Source organism: Lontra canadensis, unplaced genomic scaffold (assembly GCF_010015895.1).
Source record: "Lontra canadensis isolate GAN:19392208 unplaced genomic scaffold, GSC_riverotter_1.0 scaffold9, whole genome shotgun sequence".
Taxonomy (NCBI): domain Eukaryota; kingdom Metazoa; phylum Chordata; class Mammalia; order Carnivora; family Mustelidae; genus Lontra; species Lontra canadensis.
Genome location: NW_022631003.1, coordinates 31,448,869 through 31,471,355, shown reverse-complemented (window position 1 = coordinate 31,471,355; position 22,487 = coordinate 31,448,869). Strand labels below are relative to the sequence as shown.

Here is a 22,487-nt window from a genome sequence, read left to right as displayed (position 1 = left end):
GAACTGACTATATCCACACCTGCATGATTAAAATAGCTCAGTGCATGTCTTCTCTTTGTCCCCACCCCAGTGAAGTTAAAAGATGTCCTTCCTCAGCAATGTTGTCAAGTCAGCAAGTCTGCCAGGCATTCTGCTCTCCATCTCTGTCCCTTGCCTTTTCTTCCTGTAACCATTATTTAACTCAGTGGCATCACTTACTAACTACCATTCTCCCAACTTTGGATGTCAAATCCCTTCCTTCCCCCTTCCCACCTTCTTCCAAAACATGAAAGAAAATCCAATAATCGGTCTTTTATATTTGATTCTCTAATCAGATTATAATTTAGTTGAAGCTCTTCATAACAAATGTCACCTCCTTCAGACAACCAAATGATAACCTCACTGTGGAATGATATATTTTTTTCTCTCCCCCATCTAAGACTAACATCACATCCCAGTCATGTAGGAAGCTACCTAGAGGGTCGCAGACCCCTAAAATCACCCTAAGTCTATTTATCTGACCTTGCACGTAAAGGTAATTTGGACAACTATGGGGTCATGGTTGACAGTTTCTGCTTCCCAGATGGCATCTAAGGCTGCTTGAAGACTTGGCCCAAGATCCACACTGTGCTGAAGAGGTGTCCACCATTACCAGCGATTAACTTCCCTCACAATTCCCTCAGTTCAAGCCCAAATAGTTTCCTTTCTAGAGAGTAAAAACATATTCTTAACCTGACCCTAAACCTATTTTCCTTTCCCTTTGTCCCAAGACAAATACAATATTGGCATTTTCTGACTCACTTGACATCACTTTAATTAGGATTTGATGATGTTTAATCGGATGTCCTAGAAAACATCCTAATCTCCTCAGCCATCTATATCCCTGATAAATAAGGTACCAAAAAAGGGTATGTGTCACTAGATTGTATTAGAGGGATATTAGGAAAACAGGAATATATTGATGATGGGTATGTTTGATGTAAACTCATAGTTGTTTTCATAAAAATGCAACAGGAACCCATTATAGTACAGCAAAGTCTAATACTTTTTATAATACCTTATTTATATAATATAATATAATATAATATAATATAATATATAATACTTTTTATGTAATCCTCACCAGTATTATATAAAACATAGAAAGGATAGGCAAGCCTCTAGTCAGCAGGGTGACACAGAATAACAAAGCACCGTACAGGAAATGATAACAGCAATATAATAGAGCCCTTAGAGACTATGTCCGCTATCCAACATGTTACGCGAAAGAAGCTTCCCCACTCACAATCATATCACAACACTCTCTGAGACAGCTGTGAGAAGGGGGTGGTCCATACAGAATGGAAGAGAAAGCCATCAGCACCTTCTTTCAGACTCCCTCTTTAGCAAGAAATCACTACAGAAACGTTGATGCCTGGTCTAACAATATCTGCACACTCTGATGTAACTGAATCAACTTCTAGAATTTTCTTTTAAGCCACCTGCTGAGGAAAAGAAACCATGATAGGAACTTAGAATCCTCACTAACAACTTACATTAGGTTGAGAACAAATGGCAAACTGAAGAAAAAAAAAATTTAGTGAGACAGTAACTGTTCTTGAAAACAAGAAGAGAAATACTAAGTTTATAGTAAAACAGCATTAATTTTAAATGGAAGCCCAAAGGACAAGAAGGGAAAAGATTATTACAGTGGAAGTAATTTAAAGAAACAAATTCAGGAGATACAAGCATTACATTTAAGAATTTGCATGACAACCAAATAGAATGAGGATATGTAAAAGTAGAATTTGGCTCAACACCAAAAATTAGTTTTCAGAAGTATGTCTTGTGAAAGGACTTATTTTTGTGACACTCATCTATAGCAATCACCTCCTGCAGCATTCGCTCAGAGGCAAAGGACAGGGATATGTGACATTATATAAACAAATGAATAAATATACAATGAAGTCTGGGGCAAAAAAATTTTTAAACATGGAGATAAGAAAATAAATTTCAGAAAAGGAAAATTCAGGAAAGCATGCTCCAAAATTAATGGATAAAAATTCTTCATGCAATGACCACAGTATTCCTCATTGATCAGGTCATGTAGGAAGGTTCTGCCTAAAGCACATGGATTCCATCTAAACCAAGCCATGAAGCTTAGACATTCTACCAGTTGCTTTTGTCAAGAGTTAGTCAATCATAAGTTTTGTTAAAGAAACAAAATTTTCCTTGCTGTGCAGAATCAAAGTACTAACACTCAGAAAAGCAGTTTTCTTTGCAGATATCCTTCTAGAGGATCTGCCTTCTTGCTTGCTTGCTTTATCAAAGGAAAAAGATCAGAAATGGTGGGCAAAGAGTGGAAACCAGTTTTTGCTTTTGAAGAATAATAGCATGGGGCACCTGGGTGGCTCAGTCATAAGTGTCCGACTCTTGATTTTGGCTCAGGTCACGATGTCAGGGTCATGGGATGGAGCCCATATCAGGCTCCATGCTGGGCATGGAACCTGCTTAAGATTCTCTCTCTCTGCCCCTTCCTCCCTGCTCTTGCACTCTCTCTCTCAAAAGTTAAAAAAAAAAAAAAACCCAAACATTTTTTAAAAGAATAATAGCATATTGAGGTAACAAAAATCATGAGACAAGGAAGGTGCATCTTGAGAGAAATAGAGAAAAAGCAATGGAGGGGAGGGAAGCAAAGAAATGGAGGGAGAGAAGAAAGGAAGGGCTTAAATTCATTCTCTCACCAAGGTAAATCTGCAGAAAATCCAAATGCCTATGAGGAAAGTTAATGCTAAGAGAACAAGAAACCTCAATAATGAGAGTATATCATTCCCAGTGAAATGCAAACAGTCAAGAAATCTTCAAGGACTTATAAGTTTGTTTAAAATAATCACAGAGATAAAGTGAGGAATAACGTATCTCATGCCACGTGGCTCCCTCTGTGGTTGCCACACGCCCAGGCTGATTCCACAGCACCACTTAGCATAGATCAAGAATAGGTTCATTGGGAAAGGCAGAAACTACAAGCCAAGCACCAGCAAGAGAAGGCAAGTGTCCCCCATCCTTCTGTACTTCCACAGTAGGTGCTGGGTGCTCTGCCAAACACCAGTATGGGTCTAGATTTCTGAGTAACTGCTCCTATCTCCACCTTGTGGTCACTTCTGGTGGGGCAAGTGCGAGAACAACCTACCAACAAAGGTACACACAAACTTGTTGGGCACTAGGCTGTGGATTCAGGTGCCCATTGTTTACAGGAATTTATCAAGGACACACCTGGGGAGCCCATAGAAATTGGACAGCTCCTGCAGCTGAGTGGAAGCCACAGATCCCATCAGAAGCCAACCTGGTGTACAGCCTCTCAGAAGAGAAGATGCTGCCTCCCACACTCCCCACGCTGACCCCCACAAACAGTCCAGCCAGCTTACTGTCTGCACAACCCAGAGTGAGCCCCCCAGGGACATTTTTCAGTTAATTCTGTTCCTTACATTGCAAATCCATGAAAACAACACCACTACCACCAATGACAATGAAGTGAAGCTGAGAGGGCAGATTTGAATCTAGAATGCATGTGTGTGAAGAAGAACAAAGCAGAAACGCTGAAAATGAAAAAATAAATAAATAAGTAAAAACAGTCCCTGAGGTAAAAACTAGATAGACAGCTCAAACATTAGACTCTAGATCAGTGACACATTCAGTAAGCTTTTTAAAAAAGAAGCAGGCAAATACAGGTGGGTAAATAAATACAGAGATAGAGACCTACTGATACAGAAGCACTATTGTTGCGAAGAAAAATTAACAACCAAAATAACATGAGCGGGAACTTCTCTTAGGAGTGCGATGATGCCCAAGTGACCTGCTTCTGAGCCCTAAATGAAGACATGGATGAACATGAAGGGCAATCCTGACTTAGCCCGTTCAGATATGATTCTCTGAGTTAATCCTTCCTTCCTATAGTTAGAATTCAACACCTATTTGTTTTTTTTTTTTAAAGATTTTATTTATTTATTTGACAGACAGAGATCACAAGCAGGCAGAGAGGCAGGCAGAGAGGAGGAAGCAGGCTCCCCACTGAGCAGAGAGCCCAACGCGGGGCTCGATCCCAGGACCCTGAGATCATGACCTGAGCTGAAGGCAGAGGCTTTAACCCACTGAGCCACCCAGGCGTCCCTGAACACCTATTTGAATGTGATGAATTAATAATACCACAGATATTGTCAACTTGTTATACTCCAGCCTTTAATGTTTCAACAAGGGTGGTATAGTTTTTTTAATGCCCTGGAAGGTAAGTTTAATAAAAGAAAATATCATATACAATAGGTAGTAAGGCTCAGAGATGCTAGGGAGGCAATGGGCTTACCAGATGACCAAATCCATCGCATCCTCCTCCATACATATACATGTATGATATATACATATATATGATCAACTATAGTAATAGGATATTATAGTTATTACTATAGATTTCCTATAGTAATAGGATAATTTTGGATCATATGGTGAAATTGTTAGTTTTAGTAAATAAATAGATTGTCCATTCCCATTTATGCCCAGAGTAAAGAGAACAGACCACTGAGGAAACAAAATAAAACAAAACAAAACAAAAACTTTATCTTATAGGAAAAAAATTTTTATGACTAAGATGAAGAGTCACATTTTTAAAAATCACATTAATGTTATCTGGTCTTCTGATATCTAAGCAGGCACAAAATTAGACCATTATGATCTGTTTTAAAACAATGCTAATTACTCTGTGTTTAGAGCCTTTGTAAAGATTTCCTAAACAATAAAGGATTATTATCTGTACTGGCCTGCTAGAATGCTGCTGCCCGCTACTGGCTGTTGCCATTGACATTGTGACAGCTTTCATCCTGTTTACAATACATTGTCACTATCTATGGCAGTTGGTTCATTGCAAACCGTAGATTACTTGGTCGTGTACAAGTTAGCAACTTTATAGCTTCTCACTTTTTTCTCTTTATATTAAGCTATTATTAAGTATACCATTCTCCTGGCCTCCCAGTCTACCCATCTATGTATATTTCTATGGCTACCACCCTAGTTCATGCATGGATAACCTCACACCTCCGTTTAAGCAAGAGACCCCTAGTTGGTCCCCACCTTTAATCTCTTGATCTGCCAGACTATATTTTCTAAGATAGTATACTCACCTCCCAACCCAAGAATTGTCAGAGGCTCCCAATTTCCAGATACTTCAAATACAAATCACATCTTCTTGGTGAACTCCAATTCTCTTTTTATTATTCTTGAATAGATTAGCTAACTAAATCCTCCTAACCCTTCAGAATAGTGAAGCCTTCTCCAAGTGCTCCAGCCCACACCGACTCCTCCCTCGTCTCACCACAACTCAGTATTTCATTAGACATTCTGGCATATTATTTTCTACATGTTCATTCTTTGAGGGCAAGAGCCATATCTTGAACATTAGATCTGATTACAGGTATCAAAAGGGAATAGGAAGGTAAGTGGGAAGTTCAGGTGTGTACAAAGCCTTACATAGGCATGGTGGTAAAGGAACCAAAATCATACTTTACGTAGAATGTTCAAAAGTAGGATTTTGCTCTAGAGAGACACACAGCAATCAAATAGAGGTGGTTTAGCTATGATCTACATTGCCTCAAACCTAGCATCAGTAAACAGACATTAAAAGGATAAATATAGGGTGCCTGGGTGGCTTAGTGGGTTAAGCCACTGCTTTCAGCTCAGGTCATGATCTGACGGTCCTGGGATCGAGTCCCACATCGGGCTCTCTGCTCAGCAGGGAGCCTGCTTTCCTCTCTCTCTCTCTGCCTGCCTCTCTGCTACTTGTGATCTCTCTCTGTCAAATAAATAAATAAAATCTTAAAAAAAAAAAGGATAAATATATGGGCTCAAAATAAGGAAGAGTCTCTAAAAGTTTATTCTTTTTAAGATTTTATTTATTTATTTTTGCCAGAGAGAGAGAGAATGAGAGAGTCGTGGGTGGGGGCAGAGAGAGAAACAGACTCCCCACTGAGCAAGGAGCCCAATGAGGGACTCAATCCCAGGACCCTGGGATCATCACCTGAACCAAAGGCAGATGCTTAACCAACTGAGCCGCCCAGGTGCCCCAAGTTTCTAAGAGTTTAAAGAAAACTTAAGAACTGTCAAATATGATAAAATTGAATTGCAGAGAAACCCCTCCAAGTATATAGCATCTAAGAGTAATAGATAAAATCTTTAAAATGTTCCTTTTTAGTAAAAAAAAAAAATCCTTTTTTAGTAAAGAAAAAGAAGTAAACAAAGGCCAGAAACATAAAGATTCACCAAGATTCACCAAAATTTCCAAGCAGTAGTCAAGCACTAGATTCAAGCAGGGCTGACCTGGAGGGCATCCATCCATATCTGATAACATGGATACTGAGTCTGAAAATGTCCCACACACACACAATGGAAAGGAAACAAAGCCTAGGTCCCAAGCAAGACAGAGTGCTGATTAGAGACTCTGCCTGAGACCCAGGAATCCTTAGAGGAGATGCCCAGAAAAAGATGTAGCCCACAGAAGAACAAAGGGCTACCCAGCTTAGCCTTAGCTTGGTCAAAGCCAAAAAAAGAGAGAAGAATTCTCCTGAGTGCCCATAGGACAAGACCACTTTCACTTAAGATTTGGGACCAGAATTCCCACTAATAAAGGGGCCTTAAAAGTCCCAAGCCAAAACATTGTTTAATACGGTTACAAAAAATATAGCAGCCCAAAGTGCCTCACAGAAGCAAATGAAATTTTCTCTGGATTAAACATAAAGCTCAGAGGAATTATACATATAAAGTTACAAAGAATCTAAGTTCATAATACTTTTTTTAATTAGTAACTATCTAAGTAAACACATTTCCACAGACCCCTGCAAAGAGTGGCAAACTTAAAAGTGCAAATGGCCCTCCTATTACAAAACAGCTACATCCTAGATAAAGAACCTATCTTAAGTACATTTCTGGGCTCACAGAAAACAAAGGAGGACTCCAAACCCCACCTTCCATCTACCAAAAAAAAAAAAAAAAAAAGGTAAGCTGAAACCAAATCAGAACTCTAAGCTTCAAGGCAACGTGATAAGGTTTTCTGAAGCTAAATGCCGGTACTGGCAACTCAGAGATGAAGTCTGTTCTAATCTAGTGTCAAATTCAGGGAACTAAACCTGAGACTCCTGCCTTCAGACAGATAGAGAAGAAGAAAGCGTCATGGTCTCAGGCTAGCAGTGACCCCTGGCAATAGGCCAAGGTCATCATAAATACTCAGAAGGAAAACATGCTCAATTTCAACCCCATGTCCTGAGTCAAAAAACATAAGAGTCCAAAACCAACAGTTGAATATTTATAGCAGCATTATTCATAATGGGCCCAAACTGGAAGCAACGAAGATGTCCTTCAGCAGGTGAATGGGTAAACTATTGTACATCTAACAATGGGGTGTTATTCAGTGATAAAAAGAAAGGAGTTAGCAACTTACAAAAGGACATACAAGAACCTAAAATGTGTATTGCAAAATGAAAGAAGCCAGTCTGCAAAAATTATATAAACATTAAAGCATACAACATTCTGAGAAGGCAAAACTATAGAGACAGTAAAAAGACTAAGTTGCCAGGACTCGGGGTTCACAAGGGAAGGACAAAGAGGTGGAGCCCAGAGGATTCTTAGGGCAGTGAAACTATGCTGAATGGTACTGTACGTGACTTATACAAAACCCACGGAATTGTACAACACAAATAATGAAACCTAGAGTAAATTATGGACTTTAGTTAATAGTAATGTATCAATATTGGCTTATCGATTGTAACAAATTCACCGCATTAATGCAAGATGTTGATAATAAGAAAACGGGGAGAGTATACAGGAATTTGTTGCACTTGGTATACAATTTTTCTATAAAAATAAAGTCTATTAAAAAAAGGTATGAGCTCATAATCAAAGATGATCAAATATTTAAGACATCAGCAATGTGAGAATTCATAAAGAATGCCCAAGTACTTCCGATCCTGGCACTATTATACACAGTCTGTACAATAGCCATATGGAATTACAAAAATTGGCAAGCAACAAAAGGTGATCAAAAAAATGACCAGAAAGATTGTTTTAAAAATCAAATTGTAGGTATGAAAAAATATGACTGAAATTAAAAAGTCAGAAGGTAAACTACAGATAAGACAAATTTAAGGGAGACACATAGGAGTCTAAAGAAATTACTCAAATTCAGCACAAAGTCCCAAGTATGGAAAATATAAAAAGGAAATTAACAGATATTGAGGCAATAATAAGGTTTAACAAACAATGAGTTTCAGAATTTAAAGCACCACTATGCCACACACAGCAAACTTCTCAATAGCAGCCACAGAAGCCTGAAGACATGAAATATTATCATCAGAAGTGGGAGAAAATACTTTTCAACTGATAAGTTTTTGCTCCAAGTAAAAAAATAATTTTAAATTTAGAGGCGTCAAATAAAGTAGCCAAAAAACGTGTCAACTATGCCCCCCCAAAAAAGGAAAAAAAGAAAAAGAAAAAAACCCAAGTGCAAGAAAACCAAACTAACAAAAATAGCCTTGGAACATATAAAGTAAAAATTCATAAAACTGCAGAGGAAAATGTATAAACCTACCATTGTAGTAGAAAATGTTAACAAATTCCTCTCTCAGCTATTGATACATGAAGAAAACAAAAATATTAGTAAGTAGATAAGTGATTCAAACACAAGAAGCTTGACTTACTAGCCATATACAAGGAACCTTTTACCTGTTCGCATTCTCCTCAAGTCCACATAAAACATTTACAAAATCTGATGCTATTTAAGAAGCCAAAAAGCAAGTCTCAACAAATTTTAGAGAACTGATGGCATCATAACCACATTCTCTTGCCACAAGTTAATTAATTAAGACTTCAATAACAAAAAGGGATAAATTTCGTCTAGACATTTGGAAATTTAAGAATTCACTTCCAAGTAATTCTGGGAGAAGGATGAAATCATAATGGAAATTTTAAAATATCCAATATTGAACAATAATATAAAAGGCATTTGTCAAAATTTGTGGAACACAATTCCTTAGAAGGAAATTATACCATTAAATTTTTTAAAAGTCTGAAAAGTGTGTCAACATAAAAGGTTACAGTAGAATAAATATAATAAAATAAACCCAGAAGCTAACCAAAGCCAAAAATTGATTCATTAAAAAGCATGAATAAAATATGGGCAATGCTGGTAAGAGGATATGTGCGTGACTTTACACATTTGTCAAAACCCACAGAAGTCTACAACACAAACAGTGAAATCTAAAGGGTCAAAATAAGAAAGTTAACACAAGTAAACAGTATCAAGAATAAGAAAGAGGTCTCAGGGCACCTGGGTGGTGTAGTTGGTTAAGGGTCTGACTCTTGGCTTCGGTTCAGGTCATAATCTCAGTGTGGTGGGATCGAGCCCCAAGCTGGCCTTTGCACTCAGAGTGGAGTCTGCTTGGGACTCTCTCTCACTCAGCCCCTCACCCACTAAAATACATAATTAAATCTTTAAAAAAGGGGATGGGGGGGTCCTGAAGCTACAGAGAGCAGAAATTTTAAAAGATAATGAAAGAACATGAACAAATGTACGCCAATAAATTTGAAAACTAAAGCATATAGCTAGAAAAATATACAGCAAACTGGCTCAAAATAGAAAGTCTGAATGAATCTATAACAATTAAAAAAATTGTATCAGTAGTTAAAATCTTCCCTGGAAGTAAATCCAAGGCCTAGGCAGATTCACAGATACATTTTATCAAACATTCACAGAATACATTTCTAAACATATGCAAAGAAAGAGGAAGATCTTGCAACTCATTTTATTATGAACTTAGTCTAACCTTGTTACCAACATGTGACAGGAACAGTATAACAAAGGAAATTTACAGGCCAATCTCACTGACAACACAGATGTAAAATCCTAAACAAAATATCAGCAAACTGGATCTAGCAACGTAAAAATTATGAACAAGATAAATTTATTTTAGAATGCAAAGTTACTAAGGTAGAAGCTCTATTTATGATTCTTGTTATTAACATTAGCAGATTAAGGGGGGATGGGTGAAATAAATGATGGGGATTAAGGATGAGCACTGGGTGATGTATGAATGTCGAAACTAGTATCACACTGCATGTTAACTAACTGGAATTTAAATGAAAACTTTTTAAAAATTAGCAGATTAAGATTAAAGAAAAATAACATAATCTTGATAGATGTATAAACTGTGTTTAAGTAAAGTCAATAACCATTCATGGTAAAAATTAGCAAACTAGGAATAGAAGGGGACTTCCACAATTGATAAAGGGTATCTACAAACACAAACGGACAATAAACACTCTATTCAATAGTGAAATATTAAAATCATTCCCTTTAAAATCTGAATCAAGACAAGGATACCACATCTATTCAACATCATACTGGAAATTTTAACCAATACAACCAAGAAGAAAAAAAAAGAAATAATAAATGAAAAGATTGTACTCAAGTTTGAACTATAGCATCACCATGACTTGAAGTCAAAAATATTTTTAATTTTAGGAGGAGATAAACATAAATTGGTAAGACCTAGCTAACTTGTCCATATAAGATTTAGCTTAATCTAAAATGGAAGAGGAAGTGAAATGGACAATAAGCCTATGAAAATATGCTCAAATTCACAAGCAATCACACAAAATCACAACAGAGAAAATACGTCAATTCACCCAATTATCAAAAATGGAAAAGTGAGAAAGTCAGCCATCATGAGAATATGGGGCTACAGAACTCTCATGCAATACTGCAGGGAGTGTCACTCAGTCTTCAGAAAACAAGTAGCCTCATTTGGTAAAAATAAACATTCTAGATTTTTTTGAAAAGATTTTATTTATTTATTTGACAGACAGATCACGTAGGCAGAGAGGCAGGTAGAGAGAGAGGAGGAAGAAAGCCTGATGTAGGGCTCGATCCCAGGACCCTGAGATCACGACCTGAGCCAAAGGTAGAGGCTTAACCCACTGAGCCACCCAGGCGCCCCCATTCTAGATTTTTTAAACCTAAATGTATATCCTGAATAATCTCTTTTCTTATTTGAGGATAGTTAACACACAATGTTACATTCATTTCAAGTATACAACACAGTGATTGTACTTCTATGGAGAAGTACCATACATCATGGTACCAAGTGTAACTACCACCTGTCACACCACACTATTACATTATCATTGACTATGTTCCCTATACTGTGCTTTTTATTCCTGTGACTTATGGAGTTATGGAGACCCGTATCTCCTATCCCTCTTCATCCAATCTGCCCAATCCTCACTACCTTATCCTTTGGCAACCATTAGTTTGTTCTATTTATAGGTCTGATTCTGCTTTTTGTTTGTTTATTCATTGATTTTTGATAATTCCACATATGAGTGAAATCATATGGTATTCATCTTTCTCAGTCTGACTTAATGCCCGTGGCATGATATCCTCTAGATCCATCCATGCTGTTGCAAATGGCATGATCTCATTCTTTTTTATGGCTGCATAATATTCCCATGACATACCTCTCTGAAGTGTTTTCATTTTCTAAGGGTAAATAGCCACGAGTGTAATTATTGGATCATATGGTATTTTTATTTTTCATTTCTTAAGGAAACTCCATATTGTTTTCCACAGTGGCTCTACCAATTCACATTGTCACCAACAGTACACAAGGGTATTTTTTCTTCACATCCTTAGCAACACTTCTTATTTCCTATCTTTTTTATTTTTAGCTAATCTGACACATGTAAGGTGGTATCTCATTGTGGTTTTGATTTACATTTTCCTGATGATGAGTGATGTTGAACATCTTAATCATGTTAGGTCATCTGTATGTCCTCTTTGGAAAAATGTCTATTTAAGTCCTCTGTCCATTTTTAACTGAATTATTTAGTTTTTTGGTGTTAAGTTGCATAAGTTCTTTATATATTTTGGATATTAACTGCTTATCAGATATATCATTTGCAAATATCTTCTCCCATTCAGTAGGTTGCCTTTTTGTTTGTTGATGGGTCCCTTTGTTGTATAAAGGCTTTTTATTTTGATGTAGTCCCAATAGTTTATTTTTGCTTTTGTTTCTCTTGTCTTGGGAGACATATCTAGGGGAAAAAAAAAATGTTGCTACAGTGATGTCAAAGAAATTACTGGGTTTTCCTCTAAGCTTTTTATGTATTCAGGTCTCACATTTAAGTCTTTAACCTGAAGAGTCTCTTAAACTTGTTCATCAGATGGCATACAAAAGGTTTTAAAGCAGCATTGCTTTTGGTAGCAAATTTTCTTTAAAAACACTAGCACTGTAAAGAATGAAAATGACCACCAATAGTTAATTAGATAAACATGTGCATAAAGTGTAAGGCACATTCTGCAATATATATTAGAAAAAAATATATGAGTTGCAGCTACACATCAGCAAGGAAGGAGGGCAAAAATATATCCGAGACACCGCAAGTCAATCAATGTGATACAATACATTAATAAAAGAAAGAACAAGAACCATATGATACTCTGAATAGATGCTGAAAAAGCATTTGACAAAGTACAGCACCCTTTTTGATCAAAACTCTTCAAAGTGCAGGGATAGAGGGTACATACATCAATTTCATCAAAGCCATCTAAGAAAAATCCACAGCGAATATCATTCTCAATGGGGGAAAACTGAGATCTTTTCCCCTAAAGTCAGGAACACAGCAGGGATGTCCATTATCACCACTGCTATTCAACATAGTACTAGAAGTCCTGGCCTTAGCAATCAGACAACAAAAAGAAATTAAAGGCATCCAAATCAGCAAAGAAGAAGTCAAACTATCACTCTTTGCAGATGATATGATACTTTATGTGGAAAACCCAAAAGAATCCACTCCAAAACTGCTAGAACTTGTACAAGAATGCAGTAAAGTGTCAGGATATAAAATCAATGCACAGAAATCAGTTGCATTTCTATACACCAACAACAAGAAGAAAGAGAAATTAAGGAGTCAATCCCATTCACAATTGCACCCCAAACCATAAAATACGTAGGAATAAACCTAACCAAAGAGGCAAAGAATCTGTACTCAGAAAACTATAAAGTACTCATGAAAGAAATTGAGGAAGACACAAAGAAATGGAAAAACATTCCATGCTCATGGATTGGAAGAACAAATATTGTGAAAATGTCTATACTACCTAAAGCAATCTACATATTTAATGCAATCCCTATCAAAATACCATCAATTTTTTTCAAAGAGATAGAACAAATAATCCTAAAATGTATATGAAACCAGAAAAGACCATGAATAGCCAGAGGAAGGTTGAAAAAGAAAGCCAAAATTGGCGGCATCACAATTCCAGACTTCAAGCTCTATTACAAAGCTGTCATCATCAAGACAGTATAGTACTGGAACAAAAACAGACACACAGATCAATGGAACAGAATAGAGAGCCTAGAAATAGACCCTCAACTATGGGTCAACTAATGGTCAACTAATCTTGGTCAACTAATTGGTCTATGGTCAACTAATCTTCGACAAAGCAGGAAAGAATGTCCAGTGGAAAAAAGACAGTCTCTTCAACAAATGGTGTTGGGAAAATTGGACAGCCACATGCAGAAGAATGAAACTGGACCACTTCCTTACACCACACACAAAAATAGACTCCAAATGGATGAAGGACCTCAATGTGAGAAAGGAATCCATCAAAATCCTTGAGGAGAACACAGGCAGCAACCTCTTTGACCTCAGCTGCAGCAACTTCTTCCTAGAAACATCACCAAAGGCAAGGGAAGCAAGGGCAAAAATGAACTATTGGGATTTCATCAAGATCAAAAGCTTTTGCACAGCAAAGGAAATAGTCAACAAAACTAAAGGACAACTGACAGATTGGGAGAAGATATTTGCAAATGACATATCAGATAAAGGGGTAGTATCCAAAATCTATAAAGAACTAATCAAGCTCAACACCCAAAGAACAAATAATCCAATTGAGAAATGGGCAGAGGACATGAACAGACATTTCTGCAAAGAAGACATCCAGATGGCCAACAGACACATGAAAAAGTGCTCCACATTACTTGGCATCAGGGAAATACAAATCAAAACCACAATGAGATACCACCTCACACCAGTCAGAATGGCTAAAATTGACAAGTCAGGAAATGACAGATGTTGGTGAGGATGCGAAGAAAGGGGAACCCTCCTATACTGTTGGTGGGAATGCAAGCTGGTGCAGCCACTCTGGAAAACAGCATGGAGGTTCCTCAAAAAGTTGATAATAGAGCTACCCTACGACCCAGCAATTGCACTACTGGGTATTTACCCTAAAGATACAAATGTAGTGATCTGAAGGGGCACATGCACCTGAATGTTTATAGCAGCAATGTCCACAGTAGACAAACTATGAAAAGAACCTAGATGTCCATCAACAGATGAATGGATAAAGAAAATGTGTGGAAAAATATATATATATATAATGGAATACTATGTAGCCATCAAAAGAAATGAAATCTTGCCATTCTCAATTATGTGGATGGAACTAGAGGGTATTATGCTGAGCGAAATAAGTCAATCAGAGAAAGACAATTATCATATGATTTCCCTGATATGAGGAATTTGAGAGGCGGGGGGGCGGTTTCTGGGGTAGGAAGGAAAAAATGAAACAAGATGGGATCAGGAGGGAGACAAACCATAAGAGACTCAATCTCACAAAATAAACTGAGGGTTGCTGGGGGGAGGGGGCGTATGGAGAGGGTGGTTGGGTTATGGACATTGGGGAGGGTATGTGATATGGTGAGTGCTGTGAAGTGTGTAAGTCTGACGATTCACAGACCTGTGAATTTATCCTACCCTGGGGTAAATAATACATTATATGTCAATAAAAAATTTTTAAAAATCCAAGACAGACTAAATAAAATATTTTTCATTCTTTTTTTATGTTTAGAAACACAAATCCTTGTGGGAACAACTGTTAAGAAAAGCAAGGAAATAAACAGAAACTCACAATAACGGTCTCATCCAGCATACAGGGAGGAATCCCAGGGACTCCCTACTAGTAATATTCTATTTCTTAAGCTATGTGTTCATTTCAATAGAATGTGCTACCTCAAGAGTTACTGAATTTGCCATCACAGAAGTTCTGTTTTGAGAAACATCTCACTCATGTGAGCTATTTAGAGAGAAAATAAGTATCAGACAGGAATTGGACTTCATACCCCGATGAGTATAATTTAACTCTGAGATCTCGTAACTCCATACCCATCATGGAGCAATATGTTGTACATAAAAACCAATAAAAATAACAAACAGGCATTGACTACCAAATTCGGCAGACACTGTGAGTTGCTGACCAACAGCTTTTCGTTGTTCTTCCTTGATATAGGATTTCAGTTTTGTTCTACTATCTAGCCTTTCCCCCCATGTAATTCAGGGGTAGGTATTCTAGAGCTTGAGGGTTATCCTTTACTTAGGCTAAATTAATCTTATAATCCATTGGTTTAGAGGTAAACATATGGCCCTGCTTTGGACAATGAGACATGAGATAGATTCTACTAAGGGATGCCTGGAAAAGGTTTCCTTGTTCCTATACAGGACACTCAGAAATGGGTAAAAAGGCATAGATATTCTTTTTGGCGTTGTTGTACATAGATGTAATGTCCAGGATATTGCTGCCATGATGTACCCATGAAAAGATCAGTCTCAAAATTAAGTCTATTGGTCCATAGTGACCACACTGAGAAAATAAATTAATTAAAGCTGGAGCCTTACTTGACTTGTTGGTAAATAACATATTACCTTGTTGTTTATATTTTCCAACTGAAGTTGTATTAACTGACATGCCATGTGCTCAATTTGTTCATCTGATCTAGTATTCTCATGATCTAAGTACCATTATTATGTCCGCTGAATGAATTTTTTTTTTTAATAGAGAGGCAGGCAGAGAGAGAGAGAGAGAGAGAGAGGGAAGCAGGCTCCCTGCTGAGCAGAGAGCGCAATGCAGGACTCAATCCCAGGACCCCGAGATCATGACCTGAGCCGAAGGCAGCGGCTTAACCCACTGAGCCACCCAGGCGCCCCTGAATGAATATTTTTAAAAGTGGGGGGGAGAGTAAAATAAGTTACCCAAAGTCACACATATACTTAGTGGCATCTTCTAAGGAATCTGATGTCAAAACCCATGCTCTTAATGCCCTATCCATTCAACGCCATCGTCCTTTGGCTGGAAGGGCTAAGAAGAAAATCCTGAGAGATGTGAGTGTTCCATCATCCAGCCACGTGCTTTTCAGGTGTGAGCGAGTGGTGGTAGAGCTGCAGCGTTGGCAGCAGCCAAAGCAGCTTCTAGACCTCTGAATTGTACCTATGACTGTTTGACCTTGAAGTCAACAGTCCGGTGGCAGCCTCCAAACTGTACTCCTCCAGACTTTCCAAAATTTAATTCCTTGTATTAAATCACTTCCTGGTTCAAGTACCTACAATCATTACCATTTTCTGAATGGATAAATCCTGTATGCAACAAAGAGTAAATAAATCCCAGCTTCATTGACTTATATTCATCTCAAGTATTTAGAAAAATGAATTTAAAACCCACGTGGAATGTAGTTTTGTTTTGAAGGTAGCCACAATCAGACAACCTATTCATCTTCTTTCTTTAATCAGTACAAGTTGCTTATTAAACCACTCTGGGGATACCACAGATATACACTGATAGAGGCTCTTTCTCCACTTCGTTCAGAGATTAGGAATTTAAACTACAGACGAGGGACTAAATTCCTTCATGGAACATCTCATCTGTACTCTTACATGACTTTTTTTTTTTTTTTTTTTGCAAACTTTTACAAAGAACATTTTCCTATGGTTTAGAGTCGTTCTTTATTTTTTAAAATGCAATGTTCTAAAAGGGGAAGAAAGATTGTTTATTCTCCAGAAGATGAGCACAGCATGTATCTACAAAAGAAGTATTCCAGCTTTGTAAAGGCATAACACATCTCTTAACATCTTTAAATATTATATCAGAAATTGCCTTCATACATTAAAGAGCCTGGAACTTATCCTCAGAAAGACCTGGGTTAAAATCTCAGTTGGGTCACACAGAGCTATTTGATAGGGAAGAAATCCTTGGGTTTTCTGAGTTTCAGTTGATTCATCCTTAGAAATGTGATCTTTCTAACTCTCTCCAAAGTTTTTCATAACATTTAAAAAGAGATACCGTGTATGAAAATGTCTGCTACAAGACGATGTGTAGCAAGGACTACCTAAATGATAAATGTCCTCTTATTTCTTAAATATGCTGTAGAAGAACTCTTTATCAACAACGACAAAAGAGCTGGTCATGAAACAAATTTATATGGAATAGGAATTTTACATTCTAATAACTTATAAAATCACAGAAAAAAGTTACTAAAAGATTAAGTTAAAAATTTTATGCAGATTAGTGGTAAGTAGTCTTGAGACAAGGAAGAAGTAGTAAACCACCAGATGAACTTCCCTTTGGGACTTTTCCACATTTTGAGGACTGAAATTATCTCCTACTCTGTCTTTACCTTTCACTACACAATATTTTGGGTATTCTAACAAACAGAAAAGCTGGGGTAGGTAAACCTCTCTGAATAGTCTACATTCCTGCAGATTAAAAACAACTAAATAAAACACGAAACAGGAATTTAAGAAACAATATCATATCAATTATGATGCTGGCATGGGCTTGTGAAGTATTACCGCAAAAACATGGCTTTAAAAATTTTAAATGGTTATTTAGTATCTAGTGAAATGTGAAAACAATAACTAATTAACCCACCAAAAACTAATACCTATTCAACAGAAGACTTAGAATCACCATCTTACCACTCTTTAGAGTAAATACAGACCTTTGGTATTTTCACGCTGGCATTAAAGCATACTGCCCCATTTCACTATTTTTACGTATTGTATAAGGGTAAGCAGTAAAGAAAGAAATGATTTACAGATTGGCAATAAACAGTCACACTGAATGATAACAACAAAAATTCACCTCGTTATAGGTCTATGCTTAAGACCTATGAGACCTACAAGAATTAACCAAAATAAAGGCTTATGGAGTTAATTCGTTTGGCAAATGAAAATTATATGCTCCATTACTCAGAATAAAATTTTTCTTTGTGAGTAATTTTGGCTATGGGGCCTGTGATTAGAAGATATTGTTTGGATTACTTCAAAATATATCTTGAAAACAAACCTCAATGGGTTCTTCACCACCTTTTACTTGACTTTCACCCATTTCTCCATTCTCATAGCTGCTGCTCTTCTCAACCCATAACTCAGATTTTTCCACCGTTAGTCGAAGCTGGTCTAGATCTGCCTTGATTTGCTTGTAGTTATCTACATCTTGATTGGACACCAGCAATTGTACCTGGAAACAGAAGAATTTGAACCCTCAGTTTACTTATGGAAATTCCTTAATTCCTATTTTACTGATGTTAAAAAAACCCAAGTCTTTTAACAAATGTGTTTCAGTTGAAGTTTAATATTTCTAGAATATTTATGGACAGTTTAGATGTATATTGACCATGAAAACTTACCTGGAAATATCTGTGAACACAATCTAATATAGTCATATGTTATAAAGAATTATATATTTTTAAAAAGTGAACTCTATCAAGGTGCTAAAGAGTAGTTCAAAAGAAAAGATACCTTAACTCTAATTTCACTGCTAAAGTTAATTTTTCCCAAGACTCTATCTGAAAAGAGGTAGAAATACAGAAATAAGTGGAAGAAAATTCTGATATGGTCTAAACTTCATGTTATAAACTTTTATTATAATTTTTATGTATTACATGATATATATATAAATTATGCGTAATTATATCTATTTGTGTAATTACACTTACAATTATTTCATATTTTTTATTATTTCATATTTTAATATATTCTTATAAAATGTCCTTAATGAAGATCAACGCTTTATTAAATGCCATAAATATAGTGAAACACGCATGTAAGCAGTTAGGTATTATTCACCAACAGTCTCAAGATTGATGTCATTTGGATGACAAAGAAAAAGATTAGATCCAAAACAGTTACTTTTTTGGTATTTACACATTTTCAATCACCAAATATATATTTCTGCACTACTGCTTGCCCCTTCCAAATTTATCAGTAAAATCTGGTGTCAAACTAATAGCAGGGACAACAAAAATTCTTAGTATGGTATTATCCCCCAGTGCCTTCCTAAATCTTTGTGCCTGTCGTTTATGTTGAAGATATTAACCGAAAATCATTTTGTGGGGAACTCTTCCTAAGCCAAGATCATGTCTTGGCTTAAGACAAGGCCACATCTGTCTTTAAAAATAGAAAATGTCTCTACGAAAAGACACACAGTCTCGTGAACTCTGCAACTGTAACGTCGGGTGGAATGTTATAAACACTATTTTCCAAGCATCTGCTGGGGCCCCAGTAAGGGCTCCCCAGTCTTACCTGTTTAAACGCCTGTAAGACTTCCGCTCTCTGACTGAAGTGCTTGAACAGTAACTGTAGGGCTCCTGAGAGCAAAGGAGGGTAGTCATGCATGATCAGATGAATGAGGACGCGTAGAAAGGTCCTGCCTCCTTCATCATCAAGTTGAACCGGATTTTTCTCCTTTCTATAAAACCAAAAATCATTCCAAAATAACTTATATTTACCAAAAAAATTACTCCTATGTGGTTAAAACTGCATATACATTCTCGGTTATATCATTCTCCCCCTCAAAGATGAAATGCAAAAAGGAAGATCATTGTACCTTTTTTCCCCTCATGTAACTGATAAAGAAACAAAGCACACACAGAAAGAAAGAAAGAAAGAAAGAAAGAAAGAAAGAAAGAAAGAAAGAAAGAAAGAAAGAAAGAAAGAAAAAAGGAAACTTGGGTTTGTCCATGAAAGCAGGGATGACCAACCGTCCCCATCTGCCCAAGGCTGAGGGCAATCCCAGGCAGAGGACTTTTCAGGGCTGGCTCTGGGAAAGTATCAGGCGAAGCAGGATGAGTCCCTCACCTCGACATAGACAAAAATAATTTTGGATCAAAAACGGATCCAAAAAAATCTCAACTCTAGTATTGAAAAGAAATACTAAGATGGATGTACAGAAACAACTAACTTTCAGGGCACCTGGGCGGCTCAGTGGGTTAAGCCTCTGCCTTAAGCTCAGGTCATGATCTCAGGGTCCTGGGATCGAGCCCCACATTGGGCTCTCTGCTGAGCGGGGAGCCTGCTTCCCTTCCTCTCTCTCTGCCTGCCTCCCTGCCTACTTGTGACCTCTGTCTGTCAAATAAATAAATAAAATCTTTAAAAAGGAAAAAAAAAAAAAAGAAACAACTAACTTTCTCCAGAGCCCTAGAGACCTCTCACCAACAGGTGATGAGCAGCAAGGGAGGACAAGGGCACAGGCACATGCACGCCCATCCATGCGCACACAGCCATCACCAGAGCCACTCTCTGTGCTTGGTATATTCAGGTCCTGGGCAAGACTGCACCGGATAAGAGATCCTTTTTTTTTTGAAGTTTAGAAAGCTTTTGTCTTCTTCTTATGTCCAATTAGCCAACATATGATACATCATTAGTTTGTTATGCAGTGTTCAATGATTCATTAGTTGCCTATAACACCCAGCACCCATCACAACACGTGCCCTCCTTAATACCTGTCACCCAGTTACCCCATCTCTCCACCCCCCTCCCTTCTGTAACCCTCAGTTTGTCTTAAGGTGAAAAATCATGCACTGATTTATTGTTTATTCCTGGAAATAATGAAATACTTAAATAGGAAAACACAACAAGAACACCAACAAAAACTGTCAAAACAATATAAAAACAAAGTTAAACCAAATGTTCACTAGAGTTTAAAAAAATCCTTTTGGGTTCCCTTCTTCATTCTTGTTTGTCTTTCTAACCCAAGAAAATATAACAAAGGGCTTGGTGTGAAATTGTTTAGGTTCTCATGGCAAATGTGTAATAGAAATGAATGCAAGAAACAATAATTTGTAGCTTAGACACTTTGGGGTTTTTTTTACTTTTCCTTTTTACTGCTATTAGTTTCATTTCTGAAAAAGAAAGAAACAACTTAAAAACAATAATGTCAGAGTTTCTGAAAACAAAGGAAGGTAGTCACACCAGAGATATTTTGTTTCCTTTAATCATGGATATTTCCAACTGGCAGAAAATAGCTTTATTTCTCACAAATGAAGTTAATGATAACATTGAAAGAAGTCACTTTCTTGCCTCAAATTTCTCAGATGCAGAAAAGCAGTGTTTTGCAAGACACAGTGCTATTTATACCGAGGGACTTAAAGGGCATCCGTGTGCTGTCATTATTTGAGGAAAGAAAAGCAAAGAATTCAGGGAAAAGTTCAATACGCTGATCTCATCTCTCTCGTCTTTTCCCCCTGACCTACCTAAAGAAAAGCTATGCTTTCTCTTCTACAGTAAATTAGCAACTTCATTTCTGGCAGAAATTATGTTGGCAACAATAAAGGATCTAATATTAAATAAATATAGGGAGGTAAACAATAACAAAAATCAATAGAATTCTAAGCAAAACCTTAGCCACAAGGTAAAGATACATAAGTGTTACTATACCTTCCAGCAAACATAGTTTCTGCCTGGGCTGCAATTTCATCTATATCAGGAACAATAGCTGTAAAGACAAATGGCAAATTCCATTCTTTATCTTATCCTATTTAGGAGTCACAGTATTCATATCAATATTAGCATAACCAAAATATTTGTCTTAATTTCTTTATGCCACCAAATGGCAATTAACAGTTTAAAAAATCACAATTCCAATTACACTTAGAGATCAACATTTTAAAAGAAGTTTACATTTTAAATCTATATTGCTATAGTTGAAGATATATTTAGAAGGACCATTTACAAAGTTGTTTCACCTCTCTAGATGTATCTATATGCATCAACTCCACACACGCACACATACATGTAAATATATATTATTTAATGAGGTGATGATATGGAAGGGTGTTTTGCAAACATGTTTTTTAAAGAATCAAAATATAGCAATAATGAACCTTATTACTATATGGTACTTCCAAACAACATGATCCTTTTACCCACACCTTCTTTTAAATTCCATCCCTTCTTCTTATGGGACATTAATTTTTTTATGTGAAACAATCATGATTCCTCACCCATCCTCACCACTAATATTTTGAGGATATCTTACTCAAAATGTTTAAATAAGTACATTATTTATTTCTTATCCCTAAAGCATAAAAAGAAAACAGAGCAAGATTAAAAAAAAAAAAAAAAGGAAAAAGAAAAAGCTCTCTCAACCAATGAAAGAGATCAGGTAAATCAGAGAGAACTGGTTTTCTGAGGGATCCCCCCCATACTTTACTGACACTTAGAGCTTCTATTTCCAGAAGTCTGGCTTCTGAGAGCCAATAATTTTTATGATACTGTCAATGCAACCGCCAACAAGATTTTCTGGTTCTGCCATATCATTCCTGGAAATAGCCCTTTAGGGTTCTATACTTCTGGGAAGCATAAAAACAACACAGTTGCAAAGATAC

At 36.8% G+C, this 22,487-nt stretch overlaps 1 protein-coding gene across 2 annotated transcripts in view; it reads right to left on the bottom strand.

Moving 5' to 3' along the window:
- Positions 1-22,487, bottom strand: part of ITPR2 (inositol 1,4,5-trisphosphate receptor type 2) — a 483,190-nt gene that overhangs the window by 271,466 nt on the left and 189,237 nt on the right. For both annotated transcript variants that reach the window (XM_032855216.1, XM_032855215.1), the window contains exons 24-26: positions 21,538-21,595; positions 19,405-19,570; positions 18,167-18,340 (exon numbers count right to left, since the gene is read on the bottom strand). In XM_032855216.1, the coding sequence (XP_032711107.1) occupies positions 18,167-18,340; positions 19,405-19,570; positions 21,538-21,595 (398 nt within the window). The remainder of the gene's footprint in view (positions 1-18,166; positions 18,341-19,404; positions 19,571-21,537; positions 21,596-22,487) is intronic.